Source organism: Pyxicephalus adspersus, chromosome 12 (assembly GCF_032062135.1).
Source record: "Pyxicephalus adspersus chromosome 12, UCB_Pads_2.0, whole genome shotgun sequence".
Classification (NCBI taxonomy): Eukaryota; Metazoa; Chordata; class Amphibia; order Anura; family Pyxicephalidae; genus Pyxicephalus; species Pyxicephalus adspersus.
Window position 1 is genome coordinate 48591799 of NC_092869.1, and position 25571 is coordinate 48617369.

Sequence of the window (25571 nt, forward strand, 5' to 3'; positions counted from 1 at the left end):
TAAATGCTGCTGTTTACTTTACAGGGTTTATTACATGTGTTTATGACTGTGATGTTGGTTTTTAATGCACATAAAATATTTTAGGACACTATTTGTTTCAGAATCTTTTTTTTCTTCATTTCCCTTCTCTAAAAAACTGGTGCGTCTTATGGTCCGAAAAAATACGGTATATCTAATGCATCACATTCAGGTGAATATTTCCCACTTACTTTCCACACTTCCTGTTTGTACTTCATGAGACACTCCAGTAGCTGACAGTGATACACTGAAAGACAACAAACACCATGAATAATACTGGAGAATATTATTATGTATGGGTTGGTGAACACTATGCCAGTTTTATGCTGGCACTGTTCTGTGCAGTGTTTGGCTCCAGCACAGATCAGCCCTTGCAGCAACCTCTCATCACTGACTTGGCTACAAAGATACAATCTGATCATTGCAGAGAGAAGATGGGGAATGCTTCCTCCTGCCTGCAGAAAAAATGGTAACATCATACTAACCAAAGTCACTAAATGGGACTCAAGGAGGACTTTTTAATGGTGAAAAATTACTCTTCTTAAAAATAATTTATGTTGCAGTAAAATGTTAAAGCTCAGGAATGTATTTGTGCAAACATGAAGTTACTAAAACATTACCTTTAAATAATATCTCATACAACAATGTGGCCAGCCAAAAGAAAGTTCTTTCAGGAATTTACATAAGTGTGAATAATAAATGTTATGACTGCAATGGTTGGCCAAAGCTGTGGCTCAAACTATTAAAGTTAGAGCCAGACATGATGAATTTTCAGAAGGGGTCATTGGTGGCAGTGTTCATGTAACTTAGTTCAGGCTGATGTTTCTGTATGTATCAGCCTTACTCAACCTTTTCACACCTTTTAACCTCAACATTCAAGGAAACCTTAAAATAAATTCCAGGTGTTAGGAAACCTAGGCTGAAATCAATCAATGGGAAAAATGCTATTTGTATTGGTTGCCAGTGGGAGAATGTCCCTCCTCCTAATACTTTAGGGTCAGAATGCCATCATTACACTACCATTAAAAAGGTTCCTGGTGGTGCCTGAACCAGTTACATTTCTTGTTGTAAGTATTTTACTGTATACACAACATCTTGCTATCATTGTTTATTGTACTTTGAGATCTGTCAATAAAAATCTAAATTTAGTAAAAACAATAATAAAACAGGACCCTGGCAAATGGCTCTGCTAAGTGGTGCTGGAACTGGAACTATGTGGGCATCATCCTATAAAAGTCATTCAGCCAACACTCAAGGAACCCCCTGGCAACACTTGGAGAAACCTTCCATGGAACCCTGGTTGAGAATTGTTGGTATATACTAATCAATGCAATGATATAATAACATCTCTAAGCACATACGTACCTGGGTTGGTGGTGTACTGCATTGCAATCATAAGCATTGATGAGGCTGAGAGGTTAACATGTTGTGGAACTGTCCCATCTCTTCCTCTGGAACCTACTGAAACAAAACAAATTGGGTCAGAGCCAAACCTATCATCATCACAATTGTCCCCACAGTATGAAATATCACATGTATTTATGGGCAGAACACACAGTGCACCATTCTGTTGGGGGGGCATTAGGTTGTGATATCCCTATGGTCCTGTTATTTGGGTCTATTGTTCCTTTCTGGCCTTACAACAATTGTGTTGAATTAGTGGAATTTAATAACTTTCTGGTACTGGCCAGAGATCAACCCCACCGTGGATGTATCTGCTTCTATGACCCCACTACACTGATCACATACAATGTTGTTTTCATAAGTGGATCTTGATTTCAATCATCACATTGGGCCTGATTTATCAAAGCTCTATAGGAAGAAGAAGATAGACTAGCATGGGGGAAGCTGGGGTGAATGGAAATGGAGCTGGTCCTGGATTAAAAACATTTGTCAAGTAACAGCAAACGATTTTATCATGGGAGGTTCTCCTGTGATAGTTTATCTTCTTCAGCCTTGGAGAGCTTTAATAAAACAGCTCCGTTGTGTTTCATTTCACTTTTATTAACAGAAATGATTGCAAGCTAAATTTAGTTGGTAATTGATACCCAATGAGAGCTATATTGAGGGGAACTGATGGAGATGTAGATTTTTGGATAGAGCAGCAAAGAGCCAAAAGTTCTTCCAAGCATTAGGATGCTCCAAAAATCAATGTCACAGAAAGCAGTAGAATGGATGGCATAGCGGGTAGAGCTATGCCCTTGGAGCACTAGGAACTCAAGTTTGATACCAGGAAACTATCCACATGAAGTTTGCACATTCTCCATGCGCTTGTGTAAATTTTGTACCAATACTACAAAACCTTGGCAGGTTAATTGCCCTACTATAATAACCCTAAATTGGATAAATGGCATATGACTATGGTAGGGACATTAGATTGTGAGCATTGAGACATTGAGTGACATGACTAGGTGCAGTGCATAGATTGATATTTCAATCTCTAAATTTATATTTCCTTCTACCTGCTACTTATATAGTAGTAGATACAAGAAAGTGTAGACTTGGACAGCTTTTTATCGTAGGGTAATACCATTCTGCTTACATTGTAAAGTTTGGGGGGGGTGTCAAGAACCTGAAGTCTCTGCAACCATTGGAAAATTCTACTACAAACCAGAAAGATCTCTAATATGGTAGCTGAAATTTATTAGGCTTAGATTTTTTAGCACCAGGTTCTTCCTTTCCACCCTCAATAACACAAGCATGGAAATAATGAGCCCCACAAAAAGGGACCAAAGCCCAATGCCATTGAGGTTTAACACATTTCACATGATACAACACAATTCATGGTGTAAAAGGTCACTTCTTCAGGATTGTGGGGACAACTTTTGATGCAGCAAACTATCAGCTGCCAATGTTTCCAATCAGGTTTCAGTTTTAGGTGCTTGGAAAGTTCAGCAAGAATTTGTCATGATTGCACACTCAACTTTGCCAAACGTTGTCCCCACTCTTATCCTGAAAAGAAGACCCTTGAAGCTATAAAATTCAATTCATAGAAATGGAACCACTAAAGTGTAAAAATGAAACAATTGAGTCTTTGTTGCCAAGTGTTGCCTGTAGACTTACCGAAGGTCTTTCCTTCTACACCAAATTCAAGTTCTTTTTGATTGTCCACTGGGGAGATTTTCCTTTTACATCCTGTCACTGTTATATCCCAACAAAAAATAGGAGGTTCCATTGGAATTGGCAGAGGATGGCACAGACAACAACAGAAACAGGGACTAAATCCTATATTGCACTATTCAAAACATAATTTGGTTTTAACGTTTTTGGCTGAAGGTTATTTGGCCTGAATGCCAAGTTTATTTAGTTGCTTGTGTGCACCAAACAAGCTTAATATACTGGTTCCAGTCAAGCTTGCAATGGCCCCTTCTGCAAGATTTGCAGCAGCATTCAGAATGTAAAAGCAATGGAAGAGCCAGTAGAGCTGGAGCACTTTAAGATTGTCTCAAAGGAAATTCCATATGTTATATTTATACATCAAAATACAAGAAAAGGATACTTTGTATACATAATAGTCAATGGGCATAAAATGTGATCACTTACAGATAGCCATGGGCAAGAAGGATGTACTGAGATACTCAGTGATGTCCTTGTGCAGGAAGGGAGGGAAGGTCGCCAATGTGGAGATCATTGTGTACGGTAATGTACTTAGTATATCATCACTCAAGAATGGTAACAGGCAAGCGGTTGTATAAAATATAGATTGTCCCAGATCTGGAAACGTTAACAAAGAACAGTTTAGCAACACGCAGGGAACACAAGTCATAATAAGAGACAAGCCTTAGAGTATAATGAAAGACAATCTACTGCAGCTTCTAAAATACAAAAACTGGGCAAAAAAGAGCAAAGCTGATCTATAAAAAGGCAGAAAAAGTCACTTTGCTTACATGATGGGTTAGTGAAGCCTTTTTTCTCTTTAAGGCTCTGAAGATAATTAGGAATTCCTCCCTGGGTAGAGGAGACAGAAAAATGTCCAAAATTGCTTTCGACTTCCTATGGGGTAAATATAAGCATGTTTGGCACTTAGACCTGTTATTGGTCATGGAGAGTTTTCCAACTTAATCTCCTAATCCATCACTCTGCTATGTGAAAAAATTAAAATACAATTTAAGTGCCTCATCTTTTCTTGGTAAGGAGTTTAGTGGATCCCAATGCTCCCAATGTGTTTATAATAGGTTGCAATGCTGTGAAGTCGACTACGGTGGGCCCTAGTGCTCCAGAAAGTTATTATGCTGGGCCCCAATATTCTGAGAAGGAATGACAACAATTGCATTTCTATACGAAAAAATGATGGCGGGCCTAAGTTCTTTAAAGAGAATCTTGGTGGGTCAGAGTGCTACAAGCAGGAGCATGGTCTCAATAGATTGTGGCGGGTCTCAGTGTTCGGAAGAAGATCTACATGGTTTTTAGAAGCAAACTGTGGTCAGTACAAATGTACAAAATAAGATTATGGTGGGTAACAAGGCTCTGACATTGGATTGTGATGGTCGGAAGAAGGTTACAGTGGGTTCCTGTGCTTCAAAGTATCACTTGAAGATGAGCAATTATCCCCTCGCTTATCAAATTTTGGAAAATATTTGACCCCATATTGACTGCCATACGTCCTGTAAGATTGCCTCAACTTGCCTGAAGATAGATTTCCCTTGAAGCCAGAAGGTTTTGGTTGACTAAGTGACTGTTTAGGTGCACTTACCTTACAAATGTTGCCTATTGCCAACTTTGCCAGATTCCGGATGCCAGGCCATGTCACTCTGCTGTTTATCACATGTCCATTTCAAACACAGAACAGTGGACTGTGCAAGTCTCTAGGAGACAGGGAATTTGGCAAATTTGGCAATGGGAATTTTTCCGGAAGTCTTTTACCTGTCTTTTGTTCTATGTAGTTTAGTTGAAGGAAAGGACCTACAAGATTATATTCTCTGGAATATTGCCAGTGCCATGCGCAACACAGGAAAGGCAGAGGGAGCTTAGACAGCTAAATGCATGGCTTAAGTCCTGGTGTAGAAGGGAAGGGTTTGGGTTCATAGAGCACTGGGCTGACTTTTCATTGGGGTACAACCTGTATGCCAGAGATGGTTTGCACTTAAATGAAAGGGGGTCAGCTGTGCCAGGGGAAAGATTAAGGGGAATGGTGGAGGGATATTAAAACTAGGACAGAGGGGGGCTGGGACAGGTAAATAAGGTGGCAGAAAAGTTGGTCAGGGGTCAGACACTAGTGGAGGGTGGGTTGGGGATAGTTTGGAGGAGGGTTGTGGATAAATGTATAGAGCTTCTCACTTTACAAACAAACATTGGATTGTGCAGTACTAGTTGTACTGAAAAACAAAATGATTTGACAAACAATGATGGTTAAAGCAGCAATGGTATAAGGAGCCTGTTCACCAATGCTAGAAGTCTAGCAAACAAGATAGGGGAATTGGAAGCCTTAATGAGTGATGAGAATTATGACTAAAGCTACGTACACAGGTCCAACGGTTTTTGCCTGATAATCGGCTCAGGGCCGATATCTGGCGAGAATCTGAAGTGTGTACAGAGCCTTCCATCGTCCGAAAGACCGTCCTGGCGGATCCACCGACGATGAACAACTAACGATCCTAATGCAAGGGAAGGGGGAAAGCGGGCAGCAGGGTGCCGCTCCATAGCTCCCCCCCTCCCCTCTCCATAGAGGTGCTGTATGTACATCACTCGTTCCTGGATCGTGCAGTGATAGTCATTGGAAAGGATCGTGAAAGAACCCTTACAACGACTAATATTGCACGTGTGTATGTGGCTTTAGTTGGCATTGACTGCATGACTGGGCTGCCAATATTCCTGGGTATACTCTCTTTTGTAAAAACAGAGTCAAAAAAAAGGGTGGTGATGTCTGTCTGTGTGTGTGTGAGAAGTGATCTAAAAGTGAATGTGAAAAAATAAATTGCAGATGAAACAAGTGATAAGGTTGAGGCATTATGGGCAGAGGTGAATGTGGGGGTGAATAACACACAATTATTTATTGGAGTCTGCTATAGGCCCCCAGTGCTAAGGAAGAAATAGAAAAAGTAGCAAAAAGTGGAAGTGTTTTATTCATGGGCAATATCAATGGAACTACAGGAACAGCAAAAGGTAGGAAACTGGTAAATCTAATACAAGATAATTTTATGGTACAGTTTATAGAAGCCCCAACTAGAAATGATACTCTGCTGGACCTAGTTCTTTCTAACAATGCACAGCTTATAACAAATGTGCAAATAAAAGAGAATCTGGGTAGCAGTGACCATAATATGATTTCATTTAATGTAAGCTGTAATCAGGAAGCAAAAACAGGAAAGATAAAAACATTTAATTTTAAGGGAGCAAATTTTCCATTATTAAGGGCGACTCTCTGTGACTTGGACTGGGAGACAATATTGTCCTCAAAGAACACAGAACAGAAACGGGAATGTTTCAAGTCTGTTCTACAAAAGCACACTGAAAGCACACTACAAAATATATTCCAAAGGGTAATAAGTTAGGTAATAAGTGGTTAAAATATTCTCTATGTGGCTCACAGCTGATGTTAAAAAAGCCATAGAGGAACAAAAAAGGGCATTCCAAAAATATAAAAATGAAGGATCACCTTCATCATCATAAAGAATATAACAAAAAATGTAAAAAGGAGATAATATGTGCAAAATTTCAAAATGAAAGACAGTTTGCAAAGGAAAGTAAGGCAACCCCCCCCCATTTTTGTTTTAATATATATATATAAATAGCAAGGAGTTCAGATCTGAGCATGTAGCCCCCTAAATGATGTCGCTGGGTTGGTAACTGGGGATAAAGAAAAGGAAAATTTACTAAACCCTTTTTTTTAGCTCTGTGTACACATAGGAAAATGGCGGAGCTCAAGTCCAAATTCATAGAAGCAATGTCTCTGCCTTAAATGAGTCAGAATTTATATGACTGAGAAACAGATGGGAAAAATTAAGGTTGACAAAGCACCAGGACCTGATGGATTACATCCACGTGTCCTCAAAGAGCTGAGCTCAGTTATTTCAAAGCCATTATTTCTAATTTTTAGAGACTCCTTAGTCACTGGCAAGGTACCGATGGATTGGCGTAAGGCCAATGTGGTTCCTATCTTCAAAAAGGGAGCAAAGTCATTACCAGGTAACTACAGACCGGTTAGTTTAATGTCCATAGTTAGAAAGAAATATGAACCACATAGAGGAGTTTCTGCTGGAAAATATTAGCATAAGTGATAGTCAGCATGGCTTCAAGAAAGACAGAAGTTGTCAAACAAATGTACTCTCTTTTTATGAGGAAGTAAAGTAAAGATTGCATCCAGAGAGTTGTAATAATGATTCATACTCTGAAGGTTATTAGTGGTGTACCCCAGGGCTCAGTGTTGGGACCTTTACTGTTTTTACATCTTTATAAATGATATAGAGTTTGGGATTAAAAGTACCATTTCTGTCTTTGTAGATGACACCAAACTATGTAATGGAATTAAGTCCATACAGGATGTCTATAATCTTCAAGCAGACCTGGATGTACTGTTTGATTGGGCAGCCAAGTGGCAAATGACATTTAATATAGATAAATGAAAAAGAATGTAAGAAAATAACTGGGTATTGAGGATTTAAAGTAATGATAACAGAGACTGCTGATCCAGGGAACATCTGATTGCCTCATGGAATCAGGAAGGAATTTTTTCCCCTGTTGAAGCAAATTGTACCCGGGGTTTTTTTGCCTTCCTCTGGACCAACTATGTCTTATAGGTTTTATATCTGGGATATGTTTATTTCCCTACTGGGTGAACTTGATGGACTTGACGTCTTTTTTCAACCTAACCTACTATGTAACTATGTAACAAAAATATATGTCACAATTAAGTTTATCAAACAAATAATCAAAAAATATATAAATATATGATTAGCAATGTCTGTTTAACAAACATTAAAAGCCAAATATGAAGGAGTGTATGCATGAATCTGAATGCTTATTGGTAAATTATTGTGTGCAGCCTTATGAAAAATATAAGCTACATACACATGCTAGATAATTGTGAACTGAGACAATCACAAATGTATAGTGTGTGTACATAGCCCCCCAACATCCTCCCTGATGTCATCTGGCAAGGTGGAACGCTAAATGACCAGGATGAGCACTGTCATTTGCTATGGGGGAAGACTCAGCAGGGTGCCTCTCCCGCCGCATCCTCCTCTTTGGATAAGGTTATATGTAATACCATATACTTATACAATAACTGATAAGGTTGCTTTGGTGCCGTGCTGTCACAGATTTCTAGTTTTAAAGATTGTATGCATTAAAGATAAAAAAATACGGGATCAGCTACTTTTTAGTATAGCAATCACAGCCATATCATGATAAAAACACAAAGAACACTTTGCTGAGCTGGCCCTTTAAACATGATAGTTCTTTAGTTGTCATACAAACCCAATGGCTCTGGTACTTTCTGACTTATTGACCTGATACAAATACAGAGATTTTATAGGCTGCATGCTTGTATTTTGCTCATGTTTTAGAAAGCAGAGGGATGCAGTGGAGACTTTCAATGGCTTGGTTACCTGAAAGGCAAATCTGCCTGCAATGATGTGGCCAAACCTTTTTAATAAAACCCCCAGTTCTATGCTGTGCTCTTCTAAATCTTAGATCCTGAACATGAATACGATGGAACTTTACTTTTATTTCAAATAAATGCCCATTGTTGGGAGCACCATGGGGCATTCTCATGGAAAACGGTTCAACCAACAAAATTACTCCTCAATGGTAAAGGATAAATGTGTGTAAAATGAAATTTTAGTTATACTAGGGGCCTTGAGTCACTTTCATCTTTTATATGTTTTCCAGAACTCTTAGTGATCATTTCTTGTTCTGCTCCTGCCCACCTTTTGTTGGTTATTTGTTACAATCTCCATAACATACAATAAAGTTAGGAAGGGACTGTGAGAACCCCTCACATTGGGGCAGAGCAGAGGTTTAGACCCAGGAACTCAGCTTGGAGTACCGGGGACCCTCATTTTGGGAACAGCAGGTACCTGGGAACTCAGTGGGAGCCTCTCATAATGGGAACAGCAGAGGTACAGACCCTGGAACTCAGTGCTGGGATAGTGGGGACCCCTCGTTCTGGTAAGTGGTCACCAGTATAGTTTAGTGCTGTTGTTATGATAATAATATTGTAATAATGTAACATTTTTTCTCCCAGACATTACCTCCTTTTACCATATCTCACCAGTAATAAAAATCAGATGAAAGGTGTCACAACACCCCTAATGTACCCTCTTTAATAAATTGTCTCCCTGCACTTATGCTTTTAACTCATTTGAACTTAACATAAAATAGATATGACACCAATGGTCATAATCATTGTAGAATTTAAGGCTGACCCCTGTAACATTATTCCCCAGCAATAGCTCACAAGCACCTACCCACTTTTGTACCGACAAAACTATTTGTACAATGAAAATTATGCAGTAGTGATAGAAATAAATTCTGTGGCATTTCTAATTAAGGGAACTAGATCAGTATGCTGCCTGCACAAGCCTTCAATGCCTTATTTCTTGAGTATAGCTTGAGTCCCCTTTACCAATAACTAATGAATTATAATTGTTTGTTGCCTCTGAAACATGTTGTATGAGTTCCTGAATGAATGTTCCTGTGCAACCAATCAAAAGTGACGCCAATATAGGATTGGCAGCTCTGGGGTACGGCACTTTTATTAAATAAGCACACTTGTGATATGTTAGAATAAAAGTAAGAAACACTGGGAAACCTATTGCACATGGCACAGAATTTTCTCATAGTATTATAGAAATAGCAGCTGCCCTATATGGGATAATATGACTGTAGAAATAAAATTATTAATCAGTATGATGCCTAAACATAGATTGTATACCAATAATAAAAAACAATAAAATTGACAATAAAAAGGAAAAAACTGCCTGCACATAAGGGTATTACACTTCATGGGAATATGCCCTGCAGCACAGCACAGTTTTCACAGTGATTGATGGAGAAAAATCCCACCAATGCAGACATAAAGGGGTCTAACTACAAAGCAGGGAATATGACACTGAAACATTCCCTGGTGGAGAATCAAATACTTGGACCTGGAAGATTCTTCACCACTAAATGCCGGAAAGCTTTATATACAGACCCCCAATTAGAGGCTGTTTTTGTCTGAACTTGAGCTCTATCTGACCCTTTGATGGCTGTTAAATCTAAATGGGTCTAACTATTAAAACAAGATGGAACACTTGTCTTGTGTTTAAGTTTTAGAATAACACTCCTGTTATTGTTTTTATCATGAGCAAAATGTTTTTTTTCTGATATTGATTCCTTTCACAGGGTGAATGAAGCACCCTAAAAACATCCAAGCCCAAGAAAGAAAGAAAATACCATACATGAATATAGGATAATGAACATTCCCCAGAAATATAAATAACTTTAAAAATGGGAAGGAAACATTCCTTTGAAACATTCAGTTCAGAGGGAAATAAATATTTTATCCTAAGAGAAAAATAACAATTACTAATAAAAGAAAACAACTTAACAGTGATCTCCTGTCCCCTTTTAGCTGGGTGCACCATTGTTCCATGGTGCACCATATTGTTCCATATTGCACCATTTACTAAACAGACACAAATTATACATTGGGTCTGATTTATTAAAGTTCTCCAAGTATGGAAAAGATGGACTTTCATGGAAGAACCTGGGTGATCTATCTAACCTGTAATGGATTTCCTAAAAGTCACATGCTATTAGTTGGCAAATGTTTGCAATCCTAAACCAAATCCATTTATGTTTGCTGGATCACCCAGGTTCCCCCATGATAGTCTATTTTCTCCAGTTTTGGAGAGTTTTTATAAATCAGGCTCATTGGGTGAAAAATACCTAGTACTAAAACCGAATTCTGGGAAAGTTGCACAGGATACAGACCCCTTGGTGTGTATTATTTCACCAGAACAGAAAGTAAGGGGAATTCTTCCCCAACATTAAAACTCAAAGGCTGATCCAGCCTTTTTAATTCAATATTAAATTTCAACTCTCAAGCTGCAGCAGCACGCTCATCATCATCATGAATATCATCATTATCAGTTTCATAAAGCAATAAAAATAAAGTCTTACCATGTTGGCCATGTTGGAGTAAGGGCACCAGGTCCAACAAGGTTACCAATGTCACATAGAGCCCCTGATAATCCAAAGAAGGGTACTCGGACAATTGGGCGTCGCGGCTTTGTTGGCCTCGTTCTGACGGAGAATCTCGCAGGACGCTGTAAAGGAGGGAGCGAGTAACAGTAGGGTTGATGGAACTGACCTGTGGTCTTAGAGATGGGGTGAGTGGGAATGGCACAGGGAAAAGACACATAGTCATGGGCACTGTCAAATTGGAGGCATCTTGATTGTCCTTCTTGCCTGACCGGGACAAAATGCTGTTGAGGGGACAAAGAAAAAAAAAGAGACAACAAAGACACAAAAAAACAGCACATTACATTGAAATGACACTATAAAACAAAGAATAAAAGACCAGATACGCACCACATAAGATGCAATGTCTACCACATCAGAAGCTAGGCTAAAATTCGCTAAGATCACTTTCACTCTCGGCAAATATAGGCAATTCAGGAAAATTAAGCTCGTGTTGAACATCCTCATTGCATCTCATGTGTTATCTGGTTCATAAGGAGCAAAAATATAAGGATGCATGTTTCAGTGCCCCACCCATGCTTCGGAGGCGAGTCCATCGGCAAAATCCCACGCCCAACTGATAGATCGCCAGCAAACCAAAACAGCCAAAATCAATACTTTGCTTGTAGAAATTCAGAAGTCAATTGTCAATTTTTTTTTTTTTTTTACTTTTTTGCTCAATTTTTTGTTTTTATTCTTTAAATGATCACAAAATTCAGCCCCTCGAAATATAGGTGTGGCACTTTGAGAAACATGTTTTAGCAAGTAATAAACATGTAAGTTTATTAAGAAGTCTTCTTAAAAAACACATGTTTATTGCACCAAAATAATGTCTGTATGTATTTTATGATACTGCTTCATGACATTCCGTCAGTATCATTTGGCGTAATGATTCGACAGGCACATGAATTAAGAAATCATATTTCTTTCTAAAAATGTTTACTAAAGCTACAGGGAGGAAGCTTTGGGAAAATAAGATATAATTGATGATTTTGTTGCATAGGTGAGCTAATGGTAATGGCAGATTTCGTGCTTCGAATTTAGCATTCTCTAGGTTTGGGAGGGAAACATTGTACTTTAGCAATACAAACACTATTTTGTTGTCACCTCTGGCTAGGCAAACAATATTGTTTATTGACAGTTACTAGAATCTCATCATTTCCATCATTACAAAGTCTAATTTATTGTTACAACAAGCACTCTGCAAAAGGAAAAACACTGGAAAGAAGTGAATCAAGACCAAATATATGCAGGAATCCATCATGGTGACTTCTATAACGGTCACATTCTACATTGGTTACTCTCCTCATCAGTCTGTTGTCTTTATGTGAAATCAAAAATTCTATTTAAAGTAGTTACTTATGCTAATACAATTCTAGGTGTGCTATGGTGAAAATGCAAACAACTGTGTATACTCAAATATAAACTCTTATGGCTTTATTTATAAAACAGGGCATCTAATATTCCCTCAAACATTCTCTAGTGGGAATCTTCTAGGTCCAGGTATTTTTTTGCCAGTAATTAATTCCTATCCAGAAATGTTTGAGAGAATGTTAGATTCCGTTTTAAAAATAGAAACCTTAGATTGTAAGCTCTTTTAGGAGTCCTCTCCTGTGTCATTGTTTGTATCCGTCAAAACCTCATTTAACTTACAGCGCTAAGTAATATGTTGATGATCATAATACCCGATCCAAATAAAAGCCGAGTTACCGGCTTTTACCCAGAAAAAATAAGAAAATACATTGACTCAAGTATAAACCTAGGGCACCAAATGTCGCTGCTAATATTCATAACATTAATGCCAATAAAATGAATGTTAATAACTACATTCATGCTGTGTTTTTTAAACATTTATTTAAAAAGGAATAAAAGTTTAGATCACATGGCCATGTGATCACATGATCACATCTGTTTATCTTTTTTTCCCTTTTTTAGATTTATTTTTGTGCATTGTTGTTGTCCACCTGTAGATGGTGCTGTGTAGATGGTGATGTAATGTCTCAGAAGGTAAGAGTGTCTGTTATATTTTACATGAAGACACAATGCCACCTAATGGCCTAAACAAAAATCAAGATTCTAATGGCATTTTCAGGTAAGAAAAATAAAAGTTGTTTCCCTGTATGAATGGGATCCCATCTGTCTGACTGCATCTTCACCAGCAGATAAAAAAAAGAATATCACAGCCAGAAACTTGATTTGGTGTTACCTATAGTGCTAGCACATGCAGTCAGAACAGATGTCACCTTAACTAGTTTGACCAATTTTGCGTTTGGTAGTCACTTGTTGGGAAGACCTAAAAATTGCACACATAGGATAATCTGTGTATGATATTCTTTTCCTCTAGTCATGGGGTGGTAATTGGGTGATCCATAGGACAGATAGGAGCTCCTGATTTGTATGTATGGAGGAAGCCATAGTTGTCACCCAGGCTGAACTTCAAGAATGTCTACCTTTCATCTCCATGACATGGTGGATTGGAGTGTTTAGTACTTTATGTATATGAGGTTCTAAGTTTTTTTAAGCTTAGACCCAAAAATAAATCAGGCTTTAACTGGAATGGTGGTTAAGGGGCCTGTCAAATACCCATCAGGAAAGAAGGGAGAGGCAAGTTTCTCTGGATTTCCCCCAGGTCCTAATATCCACAGATTATTGTTCTCTCTTATCACACTTTAATCTAAATATTCAAGTCTCTTCTTTATAAACCTTTCATCTATCTAAATGTATATGGAGCATGCAATTCTATATATTCCAACCTTCTATAACTACAGATCTGAACGTCACATCTGGATTCCTGAGTGCCGTCCTATTGCAGAGTGCTTGTACTCACATCTTAACTTTTATAAACATTGCAGAAAATAGAATAAATGCATCAATCTGGACATTAGCTAAAAAATAAATCATACACATTTCTTTCTTTCAATATGCAGTCATATTACCCTTTTAATATTTAAAGAACTAAGTAAAATTCCCATTTACAATAATATACATTTGCAATAGTTGCAGTTAAAACCATCCAAAAATATAACTTTGCAACATATATATTGGGTTATGCATTCTTTTTAATGTTTTGCCATTTGTTACCATTGGGGAACCTCTGTTGTATTCTCAGTGGGGTTTAGAGCAAGGCGATTCAAAGCCATCAGAGTAAGGTTTTATAGTTTACTTGCATCTGTTAGGTCTCCAAGATCCAACCTGTCCCATTTTATCTGAGATCCAACTGCACCCAGAACTATTTTTTGGGCACTTCTGGGTTATATCACCTACTCAGCTCTTATATCACTCAACGGTGACATTATCTCACAGTAGTCCTCCACTTCTACTTCTACGTCTACAAGGAAGGTAGGCATAGGAGATGTTGCAACTACTATGGGGCCCATAAGCACAAAGGTCTGAGTTTTATCTGGCTGCACATTGATTTATGCAGGTAGCAACATCTTTTGGAATGAAATATGAGTAAAATAGTATGTATCTAATTTGGGAACCACTAGGATAGCAATTGATTTTCTGTATGAACAAAGAAACTGCCTCTGAGATGAGAATTAAAGGCCTAGGGGCCAAATCACACGGAGCTATGTCAATGGATGGACCACCAAATTTCAGGTTCATTCTATGTCAGCCTTTTTTTTAACCTTTTTAACATGATGGAACTTTTTAAAAATATTTCAGGTCTTCAGGGAACCCCTTCTATAATGACTATATCCACAGATTAAAGTATATGAGTGTGGTGGTCATTGGGAAGAACGTTATCCATACAGATAGCCATAAACATCATTGGTGGCACCTAAACTGATCTAGAAGTTAAAATTGCTAAAGGACCCCCTAGAAACCTCTGAAGGAAACAGAAGCCTGGCTTAGAAACACCACTCTATTGAGGACATTCCATTGGCAGAATGAAGACATCTGGTATTATCTGCTGGATTGGAACCACAAAGAACCAAACAATGGGTTTTGGGTGTAGTTGGCCTTCAGTTGGGATTGGAAACAGCTAACAGCATCATGGAGAGACATTGGTCAAGAGGCCACTGAGAAGTCAACAGGGGAGATGCCAACATCTTTACAACGTAACCTACTGCAAAAGACAATTTACAGAACTTCAGATGTAATTACAAATTGAATTCATTTCTGATGTAATCTGATTTACTGTGACCGGGTTTCCACTGTCCAATAGCATTGGAGTCAGGAAGCCTAACTCCAGCCAAATGTTCGTTATTTAATACAGTTACGAAGAGGAAAACGTTCTGGAAGGTTTGTTAGTATATAACCCCATTGAGATGTTGGCTTACTTCTTCACCCAGTGTGAACCATTTAAGAAATGGGGGAAGTGGTTGGCACCAGGTCAAAAAGTACTTTGTGGCAAAAAGCATTGCCAAAAGTTCCAACCCGTCAGCACTCTTCATAACGTAAAGAGATCTCCTTATTAGGAGCACCAAAAACCTGGCAGATGCTTTAACTGCACCCAGCTCAATGGAAAATAAAATAGAAATATTGGCAGGAATTAGGCTTGAGAAAATTTCATATTAATTTTGGGGTTGTATTGGTCAACCAATAAATATCACAGCGATTCATATTACACAAGAACACCCCAAGGCAACTCAAGACACATTCACATCCTACTACTGGTCACAAGGAAGGATGACATTTTGGTAGCTAGGCCAATATTCGGGCCCTGTTCTTGGAACATGGAACTCAAGGCCACGAGGGCAAGTGTCTAAAAATTCCATCAAAATGTCTGCCTTCAATATGCACGGTTGGCATCCTTTACACATCATTTATATAGATCTGTAGGCTGGTATCACAAATCTGTAACCTTTTTTGCTTTTTTCTATTCATTTTGGAAATTTTAGAAAATGGAGCTGATTTACTATGGGTCATGCCGTCTTCTGCCTAATGTAGCCAGGGGGGATGGAAAAATAAAGATTTTGAGGAAAGATTTGGGGATGCGCACCAAGAAAACCCAAAAGGCTAAGTCCACATTGACTGTTTCCCAGCATTAAAAGACCCATGTTTGAAAATTCCAATTCGTCCTAAAGGGCCAATTCACACCAGAGCATTTTCATGATAGGTTGTAAAGAAAACACATCCTGTGACATTTGGAAAGAAGCCCATTCAATACCCAAAAATGTTTGAAAACCTCTTTAAACACTCATAAATGCTCCAAGTCCAAGTGAATGGGGCATTTGTAGGTGTTTTTTAAAGAAGTTATGGGTGTTTTGGTGCTTTTATAGGCATTTTCTTTTCTACCTCCTCTGAGCCAAATTCCTTTAGTTAAAACGTCTTTATAAATGCTTACAAACTCATACAAAAGTTGTACAGGCATTGATAAATGTTTAAAGTTAATGTAAGTGTAGCCTAAATCTTAGATTCCATACATGGTCCCTTAAAGAGCACTTGATGTATACTAAGTGGCCTCTCAATTCAATTCTCATTCTCGGTCAGTTTTGAAATGCCTGCATGCCCGGTGGCCCTGTGTTTTTTCATAAAAATTGTGCATACTAAAAAAAATTTTCTGGCCCAATTTTGTAGAGAAAGGCAAACATCAAGCAAACAAAATGCTAAAAAAAGAACAACTAAAGAATGTAAACTTTATTTCCAAGGCTATAATATAAATACCATGTTGGGAACCAAACTGTTTCTTTAGATGTAACAACAGGTTCACAAATTTGGGATAAAGTTTGCACCCTTCAGTCAGATGCGCTCCTTAGTAAATCAGCTTCAAAATGCCAAATTACTGTCATAAAATTCCATGTTCAACTATTGTCCTCTCTGGCACACAAATCACATCATACAGCATCCCACAGCCACCAATCAGAACTCATCACTGCACTGACAGCAGCACACTAAAATCTGATTGGTCACTGTGGGTTGCTGCCCATTCTGTATACTGAGCCTGGTATATGGAGTCATTTTGGATCAATATGGTTTCTGTTAATCAATGCCCAGTGGATGAAAAGTCACCCTTGTGCTGACTATGGGGGAGCGGTGCTGGACCTTGCGGAGCCCCGAACCACAAGAATGAAAGTGACACTATGATGAATAGTGAAGAATGTGAGTGATAAAACTGCAACATGCAATCCACCAGACATACAGCTGTGTGTGAAACCTGCCTGCAATATAGAAAAGATGAAACCAAAACTATGGGGCCAATCAGCTCAAATCACTGTCCCTGTTCTGAGTTCCTGGGTCCATACACCTTCTGTGCCCATTATAAAGACTTCCACCATCCCTGCACTTAGTTCTCAGTTCTCCAAACCTGTTTAAATGACCACAATTCTTTACATAAGTTAACAGATCTGTACCCCCGCTGTGCCCATTCTGAGGGGTCCTCATCCTCTCTGCTCTCTGTTCCTGGGTCTGTACCCCCGCTATACCCATTCTGAGGGGTTCCTGCCATCCCTGGTATTATAGTCCCAGACTTTCTAGATGACTACATATGGTCCACTTTCTATACATCTACATTAACTGAACATTTTTCATGACCAGCTTGGGCAGAAGAGGGAATTTTAGAAATCGAATTGCCGTCTTGTGTGAAGAATTCTCCTCCCTATTCCCTGCTAGATGAATGCGGAGATTTCACCACCCACACGCCATTCACACAACTGGCAGGGTTCTCTAATGGACTGATAGTGACGAGGAGCGATGATAGCCGAGCTGGAGGATTATTAACCACACAATCGCTGGATATCATATATCATATATCAGAGCTTTAGGAAACAGTTTTTACTTTGTTTTTATAAACGGAGGAGGGGATCAGACTGGGCAGGCATATAAAGGGTACATGATATTTCGGGTGAGGAACGCGTCATACAGATGTCAGATGACTGTTGCTGGAAATGATCTGTTCTATGGGGAGGGAGGGGGACGAGTGAGCAATGAGAGAGCAACAGCCTGCTGTCCTCTCTTCCAATCGGTTGTTCCTGATCGATCATTCACCAATCCATTAGGTCAGATTAATGAATGACATTGGGGACCGGTGTACACAGATTTTCACCCGAGGCAAGCATGTCCGTTCATCTCAGGCGACAATCATATGACATGCGTGCCTGGCTTTAGGGAAGAAAGTGGTGAGTCTCCCACTAACCCCATCTCTGTGTTGTGGATACCAGCAGATTAAACTCTACCTACCAGTCTTACCAGTGTGCAGCTGTCCAGGCTTAAGATATGGTGGCTGTATTCATTTTCTCCTTTTAGGCTAAGTACATGTTCTTCAAGTGCAGAAGAATACCTGTTGATCCTGCCATAAGTATAGCAAGGTTCTAACATTTAGTGCAATGAACTCAAATTGCAAATTGCTCTTATCGGTTCTCTATCATTGACTTAGAAACAGCCCACCCCCACCTCCCCCCATAAAACAGAGAAGAGGGAGCGTTGTTTGTAGACAAAATGAACAGAACAGCCCAAGGTGACAAACACTGCTCCATAGATACTGTGAGTGTTGTCACCCTAAGTCAGGTGTGTTATGAGCAGGATCAACAGGTGGAGATAAAGAAATAAAAAGCCCTAAAAAATAAAATGTATGCATTTGTATAGACTGTACACCTGACTTTGGTATGTTGCTACTTGTCAGGAAAGAACTGCAGGCTGCCATTCATGACCTCCATCTGAAAATGTCCATTGGCCAGCGAGTGAAGTCCTACATCCTGCATACTCTGCACAGGTCAGAGACTCAGAACAAGTGCCAAAGATACTGATGTAGAACAAGTGCCAAAGATACTGATGATCCACATGTCAGCCATTCAATGAGCATTTCACAGAAGAAGATAAGCAACAGCAACCAACATATTTTCTTATATTGGATTCCATAGAAAGATAATAGGAGTTTTAGTAATGGACCCCAGGACCACGCTCACATGATGAAGCTCCTCACCTCATCCGCTCCAGCCTTCATAGCCACTGATGTCAATGTTCAGCCAGAACAGACACAGAACGCAGAGGAACCTCATGCTGGAGCTCATGTTAGAAAATACTGATAAGCCAACTGTACAGATGAGCTGCCTTGCAGCCATGAACAAACTTGTGCAGAGAAACTCATCCCCCATCTGCTCCTGTCTTCAGTGCAATGGATGTCAATGCTCAAAAGGAACAAGAAAAGCAGACAGAGGAGGAGATCAATGGAGGAACCTCATGTTGGACAATACTAGCAGGCCAGATGTAATGGTGAGCTGTTAAGTCTATGCCTTGAAGCCATGCACAAGATTTTGAGCAGAAGCTAGTCCCCAACTGCTTCTGTCTTCCAAGCCATGGATGTCAACGTCCATAACAAGCAACAGAAGCAGAGAAAAGAGGGGATATATGGAGGAACCTCATGTTAGAGCTCACGTTGCATACTATTGACAGGTCAGCTGTAACAATGAGGTGCTGAGTCTTGCACAGGCTCAGTCAGAGAAGCTCATCCCCTGAATGTTCTTGACTTTTAGGCGACTAATGTCAATGTTCAGCATCAAGAGATCACAGGGGGATCTCCTCTGTTGAATAACACTTACAGGACATCTGTAAATTTGAGCTGTTAAGCCTGTGCAGGTGAAGTTCCTCCCCCAAATGCTCCTGATTGTAAAATGCCACTGCTGTCAATGTTCAGTAAGAACAGCAGACCCAGAGAGAGGCGATTACAGGGGGAACTTCAAGTTGGGGCTTTGTTTTGGATAATTAGGGCAGCACGTTGGCTCAGTGATCAGCATTCTGCCCTTTGAGGTGCTTGCCCAGGGCACCATCTGCATGGAGTTTGCAGGTTCTCCGCGTGTTTGTGTGGGTTTCCCCTGGGTACTCAGGCTTCCACATTCTAAAATTATGCAGTTAAGTTAACTGTCCTTTCCCCAAATTGCCCTTGGACTGTATCAAAGACATATGACTATGATAGGGACATTAGATTGTGAGTTCCTTTGAGGGACAGCTAGTGACAGGACTATAGACTTTGTACAGCGCTGTGTAATATGTAGGTGTTACATAAATATTGTGTAATAATAATAATACTGAAACATCAGCTATAACAATGGGAAGTCTACTCCATGCAGCCATGCACTGCAATGATGGGCTGTTATGCTCATGCGGTGAAGATTCTCTCCTAAATGCTCCTGCCTGATGTCAACATGTCAGTATGTCAGTACTGGATGTCAGTAACAGAAGCAGGAGGAGGGGATCACAGGAGGAACGTCATGTTGGAGCTTATTTTGGATAATACTGATAGGTCAGCTGTAATCATGAAAAGTCCCTGCCATGCAGAAGTTTGTGGAGTGAGGCTCCTCTTCCGACTGCTCCTTTTTCTGATGCCAACGTTCAGTAGGAACAACAGTAGCAGACAGAGGAGGAGATCACGTGAGGAACAAGGGGAAGGATCATTTTATGCACTGCCAGTCCTCTTTACTCTCCAACCAATTTGGTTTAAGGCGGAGGATTCCCTTAATAGGCCCTATAAATCCTCATGGACAGAGATTGTGTGGCTAATAGGATGGTTTTTTTTTCCTTTTTTTATATAGGAGCATTGAGAAAGCAGAAATCCAGGCAGAATTTAACAGTGCCTCATCATTTCATCATTTATTTACTCTAAGAAAATAAATTCTCACCTTAACAGTGTCTGAGAGAAGTACTTCAGGGTGTTGGCGATGTCAGTTCCCGTTGGCACTGGGTAAGTATTATGGATGACACGGTGGTGGTATTCGTGTAGGTATCGTATCTTGGAGGCAACTGTGTTCAGAGAGGTGAAAAAGAAACAAGAAATCCAGGCTGTAAAATTACTACAATTCAACACAAATGAAAGATGTGAAGAATAGAAGCTTGGACCTTGGAGGGTTCTATATATCACAATACCTAGACCAGCTTTCCTATAATACACCGCAGACCACCTAGAACAGACTTTCCCAAACTTTTTACCCCTGAGGAACCATTTACATCATTTTCAGATCTTGGGGAGCCCCAGCTAAAACCAATTCACTAAGATCAGTGGGAAAATGCCCTCTACATTGGTGGCCAGTAGGAAAGACAACCCCTGTACAGTTGGGCTCAGAAGTCTTACAGACAACCAAAAAGCTAACTGGTGCTCGGCAGCTGGCTTTGCCAAGGACAGAAGTCATCAACTTGCAGGTAAATGGCTACAGCTCAAGGAACCCCCATAAACCTCTGGAGGAACCCCGGATAAAAAGTCTCTCTTCTCCAGTCTTGGAAAACTTTAATAAATAGGGCCATATATGTACATGGTGTATGGGTGGGCATGTTGGAACTCTTTTTGGAACTGCGTAACATACATGGGGTATGGTCAGGGCCAGACTTACCAACCAGAGAACCAGTAAAAACCTCCGGTGGGTTCCAGTGACCATGTTGAGAGTTCAGTGATGGTAGAGCCTAGAATGGAGGTGAGTTAGTGGAAGTTTTCCTCCCTCTTTCACGTCTCAGGGAACCCCTGACAAAATGTATGATATGCCCAATTCAGCATGGAGCACAGTGGGATAAATGCCTCTTACATTGCTGGCCAGTGGGAAGAATGTCACCCTCACAGATGCCAACATGGATCATTGTTGTCAGTGGTAACAAACTGCTCATTGCACAAGGAACTCCAAACAGCCTTTGGAGGAACTCTGAGTGAGAAACACTGCTCTAGACAGTAAAGGTAAAGGAAAAAAAAATGTTAAATCATTTGATGATTTAAATTACAAATGAACTTCAAGTTTGAATGAGACAAATACATTTCAGATGCATCAAAAGTGTCCAATGTCTAGGAGCAGGGTTCCTCCATATGAGCTTTGGCTGATTGACCTCCCATGTCATGGTGACCTCGGAGTGGCATGGCTGAGTCAGTAGCATGACGCCAAAGCTTTCTTTGATGGGAACATTCTTTCCACTGACCACCAACAAAAGGGGTTATTTTTTACCAATAACCTCCAATAGTTTTATTAAGGGTTACCCAAAATGATTTCCTCATCCAGCATTCCATGAAACTCCAGGGTTCCTCCAGGGGGCGCTAGGGGTTCCTGGGGCAATGAGCAGTTTGCGCCTCTCAGTTCAGTATAAGTGACACCAATGATGTTTTTCCCTATCTGTAAGGGTGACAATCTTCTCCCTGGCGAGCAATGTAAGAGGAATTCTTCCCACTGACCCCACTAATATACTGTGACTAATTATAGAAGGGCCCCCCAGAGACCTGAGAGTTAATTTAGGGGTCCCGCATGTAAAAAAGGTTGAGAAACACTGCTCTATGTGTTCAGTTACCTCGGCATTGGTGCACCGGTTTGCCGCTCATTCTTTAGTAAAGCCCCGTACAATGCATTATAGAGTAACTTCAGAAGTGAAACATGCACGTTACTGGCCATTGTGGTGCCATTCACATGAACCCAACATTTGGAATCCAGCGCAGCACCAAGCATGTATTGCCCAGCCACAGTTGCCCCTTACAGTTCCAAAGCAGCCATAGTATGAGTAGAAAAGCTTGTCCCTGCTCGCAGCTGTGGGACCGTTGTTCTCTATAGGGAAGCAGTGATCTCCTTGCTGAGGTCTGACACAACCACCTACTACATCACAGCCAGAGCTGTCCAATCACCATACTGAGATTACCTGATTGCAGTTATAGGTCACATCCAGTAGGGGCGTGTCCAACCTCTGCAGTGAGGCTTCTGCTTTCCTACAGAGAGTGAGGATCTTTTTCTGTGGATGCTGGCATAGGAAAGACTTGTGTTCACTTATATCTAGTTGTAGCCTTTCCCATTCCTCTGGCTGAACTATTTACATTGCAAGAATTCTACAATGAAGATTCATGTTATCATTACCAACTGATTGCCCCACCATGGTAATAAACTGATAGGATGAGGGTCCGCCATCATTATCACCACCTAAGCAATCTCAGCTTTATTATAAAAAAAGCCCCTTTTGTGCCAGTTATATGAAACTCTACTGCAGGGAATGGCTCTAATCTGACCTGCAGCTCTGACTTCTGGGGGAAGGGCAGCAGCCAATCACATGAGAGATAGACAAGGGGGGGCAGAATAAAGTGACCCCAGATTTACATATAAAAAGGAAATTATGTTGAAATGGAAAGGATCTCCCATAATCCGACTGCTTAAACAAAAAGCATTTTTATCAGATGATTCGGCGCTGGGAAATCCTTAGACTGAATATTTCTTCCATTATAATGCGGGGAGGATGGGAAGGTCATACAGAGCGAAACCCAAGGATTACAGATCCATTAAATTATTATGAGCCCATTGAATATTTATGACCAAAGCCAGCAATCTTCCTGCGGAATGTAATCACACTCAGCAGTATTATACTCACAGCTTTCTGCTGAAATAAAATGTCACATTACAGGCCACATTCTCCATCTACAGCAGGCGTCATGTTTGGGCAGTATGGAAGTATGGACAGCCACAATTAAAGGGGATCCTGCCAGCACTTCCTGTTGGAGGGTGACAACACTAAGCCACAGCCTGGCAATTAGCAGCGGAGTTGTCTGCAATGTGCATTCCTTTGCTTGGTCATTGAGATTCATCTCTGAAAGATCCGATAGGGCCAACCAAGGGAGCACACATGGCAGGCTGACAACACTTGCAAGGGAATGGTTTGGTGTTGTCAGCCTGCAACAGGAAGTGTTCCCACTGGCAAGATTCCCAGATAACAAATATCTTTTCAACAGATTCACCAAGAAATTTGTATACGGTACGAGGATTACACTGATTATGGCGAGGAATGCCGAGGTGGTGACAATGGTGGCAAAGATGCCCTACATGTGCCCACTGGGCACCACTACCAGGGCAGAGCACACTCCTGTAAAATGATGGCTGGCATGATGGTTGGCATGATGGACTGCGTGTGATTCCAAGTCAGACTTTACCTCCCCCCCCTAACCTGCCGTGTTAGATTGTCACACGCAGATCAGAATAAAGCTTTGGACAAGTCTTAGCGTGTAGGCAGCGCCTCAGTGTGAAGGAACAAGCCGGGACTGGCAATTACCGAGTGCCAGGGGAGTGCCAGGACAGAACCTGTCATTACCGGGGCAATATAGATCAACTCACTTCTATAAATACCCCATTGGGACCCCCTCCCCCCATGGCCACCCCCTGCTCCATCCCCAGACCCATCAGATGCCCCTATTATGCCCCAGTCACTTTCATTCCTGTGCACTGGCAGTCTGACCCCACTGTCATACCACTGTCCTGGCAATGCTTGTCTGACTCATGCCACTGATGCCAGTCCTCTCCCCCTTCCACCCTGTTTGGGTCTCTTCTCTGCCCGCTCTCCTCTACAATCAACTTACCCAGTGGCAGTCTCTCCCCCCATTCCCCTTCCTCTGCCCCCTTGGTGACATTTTCTACACACGTCTCCCAGTGCCAGTCTTCTATCTTTGTACCCTCGCCCAATGCCAGACTCTTCTCCTGACATCCCCAGACCAATATTCTCACCCAGCGCCAATGTCTTCTCCTCTGACCCACAATGCCCTCTCCTATGCCCCATTGGTGCCATTCTCTTCTATGCCCTCAGTACCTTCTGCGCCCCCCTCCCCCAATACCCTGCCCCCCATCAGCTGGAGCCTCTTCTCTAACCTCCACTAACTGGGGTCACCTTCTGCCCCTCCCCCAGTGTCACCTGTTACCCCTGCACCCCAATAAAAGTCCCCTCCCCCCTGTTCCCCGGTGTCCCCTCCCCCCTGTTCCCCGGTGTCCCCTCCCCCCCGGGGTTCAGCACCGCGGACAGCTCCACTCACACTGCTCGGCTTTGGTGGACATGGCGTCCAGCTGGAGGCTTCTGGCACAGGAATCCGTGCTGCTGGCTCTGCCCTGCCGGGTGCTGTATGGGTGGCCCGGACACCCGGATCGAGATGTGGCCCTCAGAGCATCGGGAGGCCAAAAACACAGCAATGGCTGACAGGGGGAGGGGCTACACCATGGAGACAGGAGGGGCGGGCCTACCAGGAACCAATCAGCACCGGGGATCCGGACAAGGACCGCCCCCTGCCGGGTAACCAGAGCGCCGCACAGATTGCAGACTCCAGCGGGCGGAGCACGGAATCCATCAAATTATATCCGGGGAATAATATTAATATAATTACATCTGTCACATGATGATCAGCCGAATGGCGCTGACAAGGACTGTGGCGATTCATTGATCAGTGAAATATTATCATTAGTTTATCCTTGTTATTATTAAAGAAATGTAAAATATTCCAATCTAAGACCAAACAAGACATGATAATTATCAAACTATTTGCTGCCCATACATATAACAGGTACAGGTAATACACAGGTACAGGAAATACACAGGTAAGAGAAATATACAGGTAAAGGAAATACACAGGTACAGGAAATATACAGGTAAAGCAATTACACAGGTAAGAGAAATATACAGGTAAAGGAAATACACAGGTACAGGAAATACACAGGTAAGAGAAATATACAGGTAAAATAAATACA

General features: G+C 41.0%; 1 protein-coding gene across 1 annotated transcript in view; it reads right to left on the bottom strand.

The window, feature by feature from the left end:
* The window catches only part of UNC79 (unc-79 homolog, NALCN channel complex subunit), a 97616-nt gene extending 72618 nt beyond the window's left edge, over positions 1-24998 (bottom strand). The window contains exons 1-6 of the mRNA XM_072427677.1: positions 24866-24998; positions 20742-20862; positions 11125-11429; positions 3562-3732; positions 1384-1479; positions 210-265 (exon numbers count right to left, since the gene is read on the bottom strand). Coding sequence (XP_072283778.1) covers positions 210-265; positions 1384-1479; positions 3562-3732; positions 11125-11429; positions 20742-20862; positions 24866-24887 — 771 coding nt within the window. The 5' untranslated portion in view covers positions 24888-24998. The remainder of the gene's footprint in view (positions 1-209; positions 266-1383; positions 1480-3561; positions 3733-11124; positions 11430-20741; positions 20863-24865) is intronic.
* Between the last annotated feature and the right edge of the window lie 573 nt (positions 24999-25571).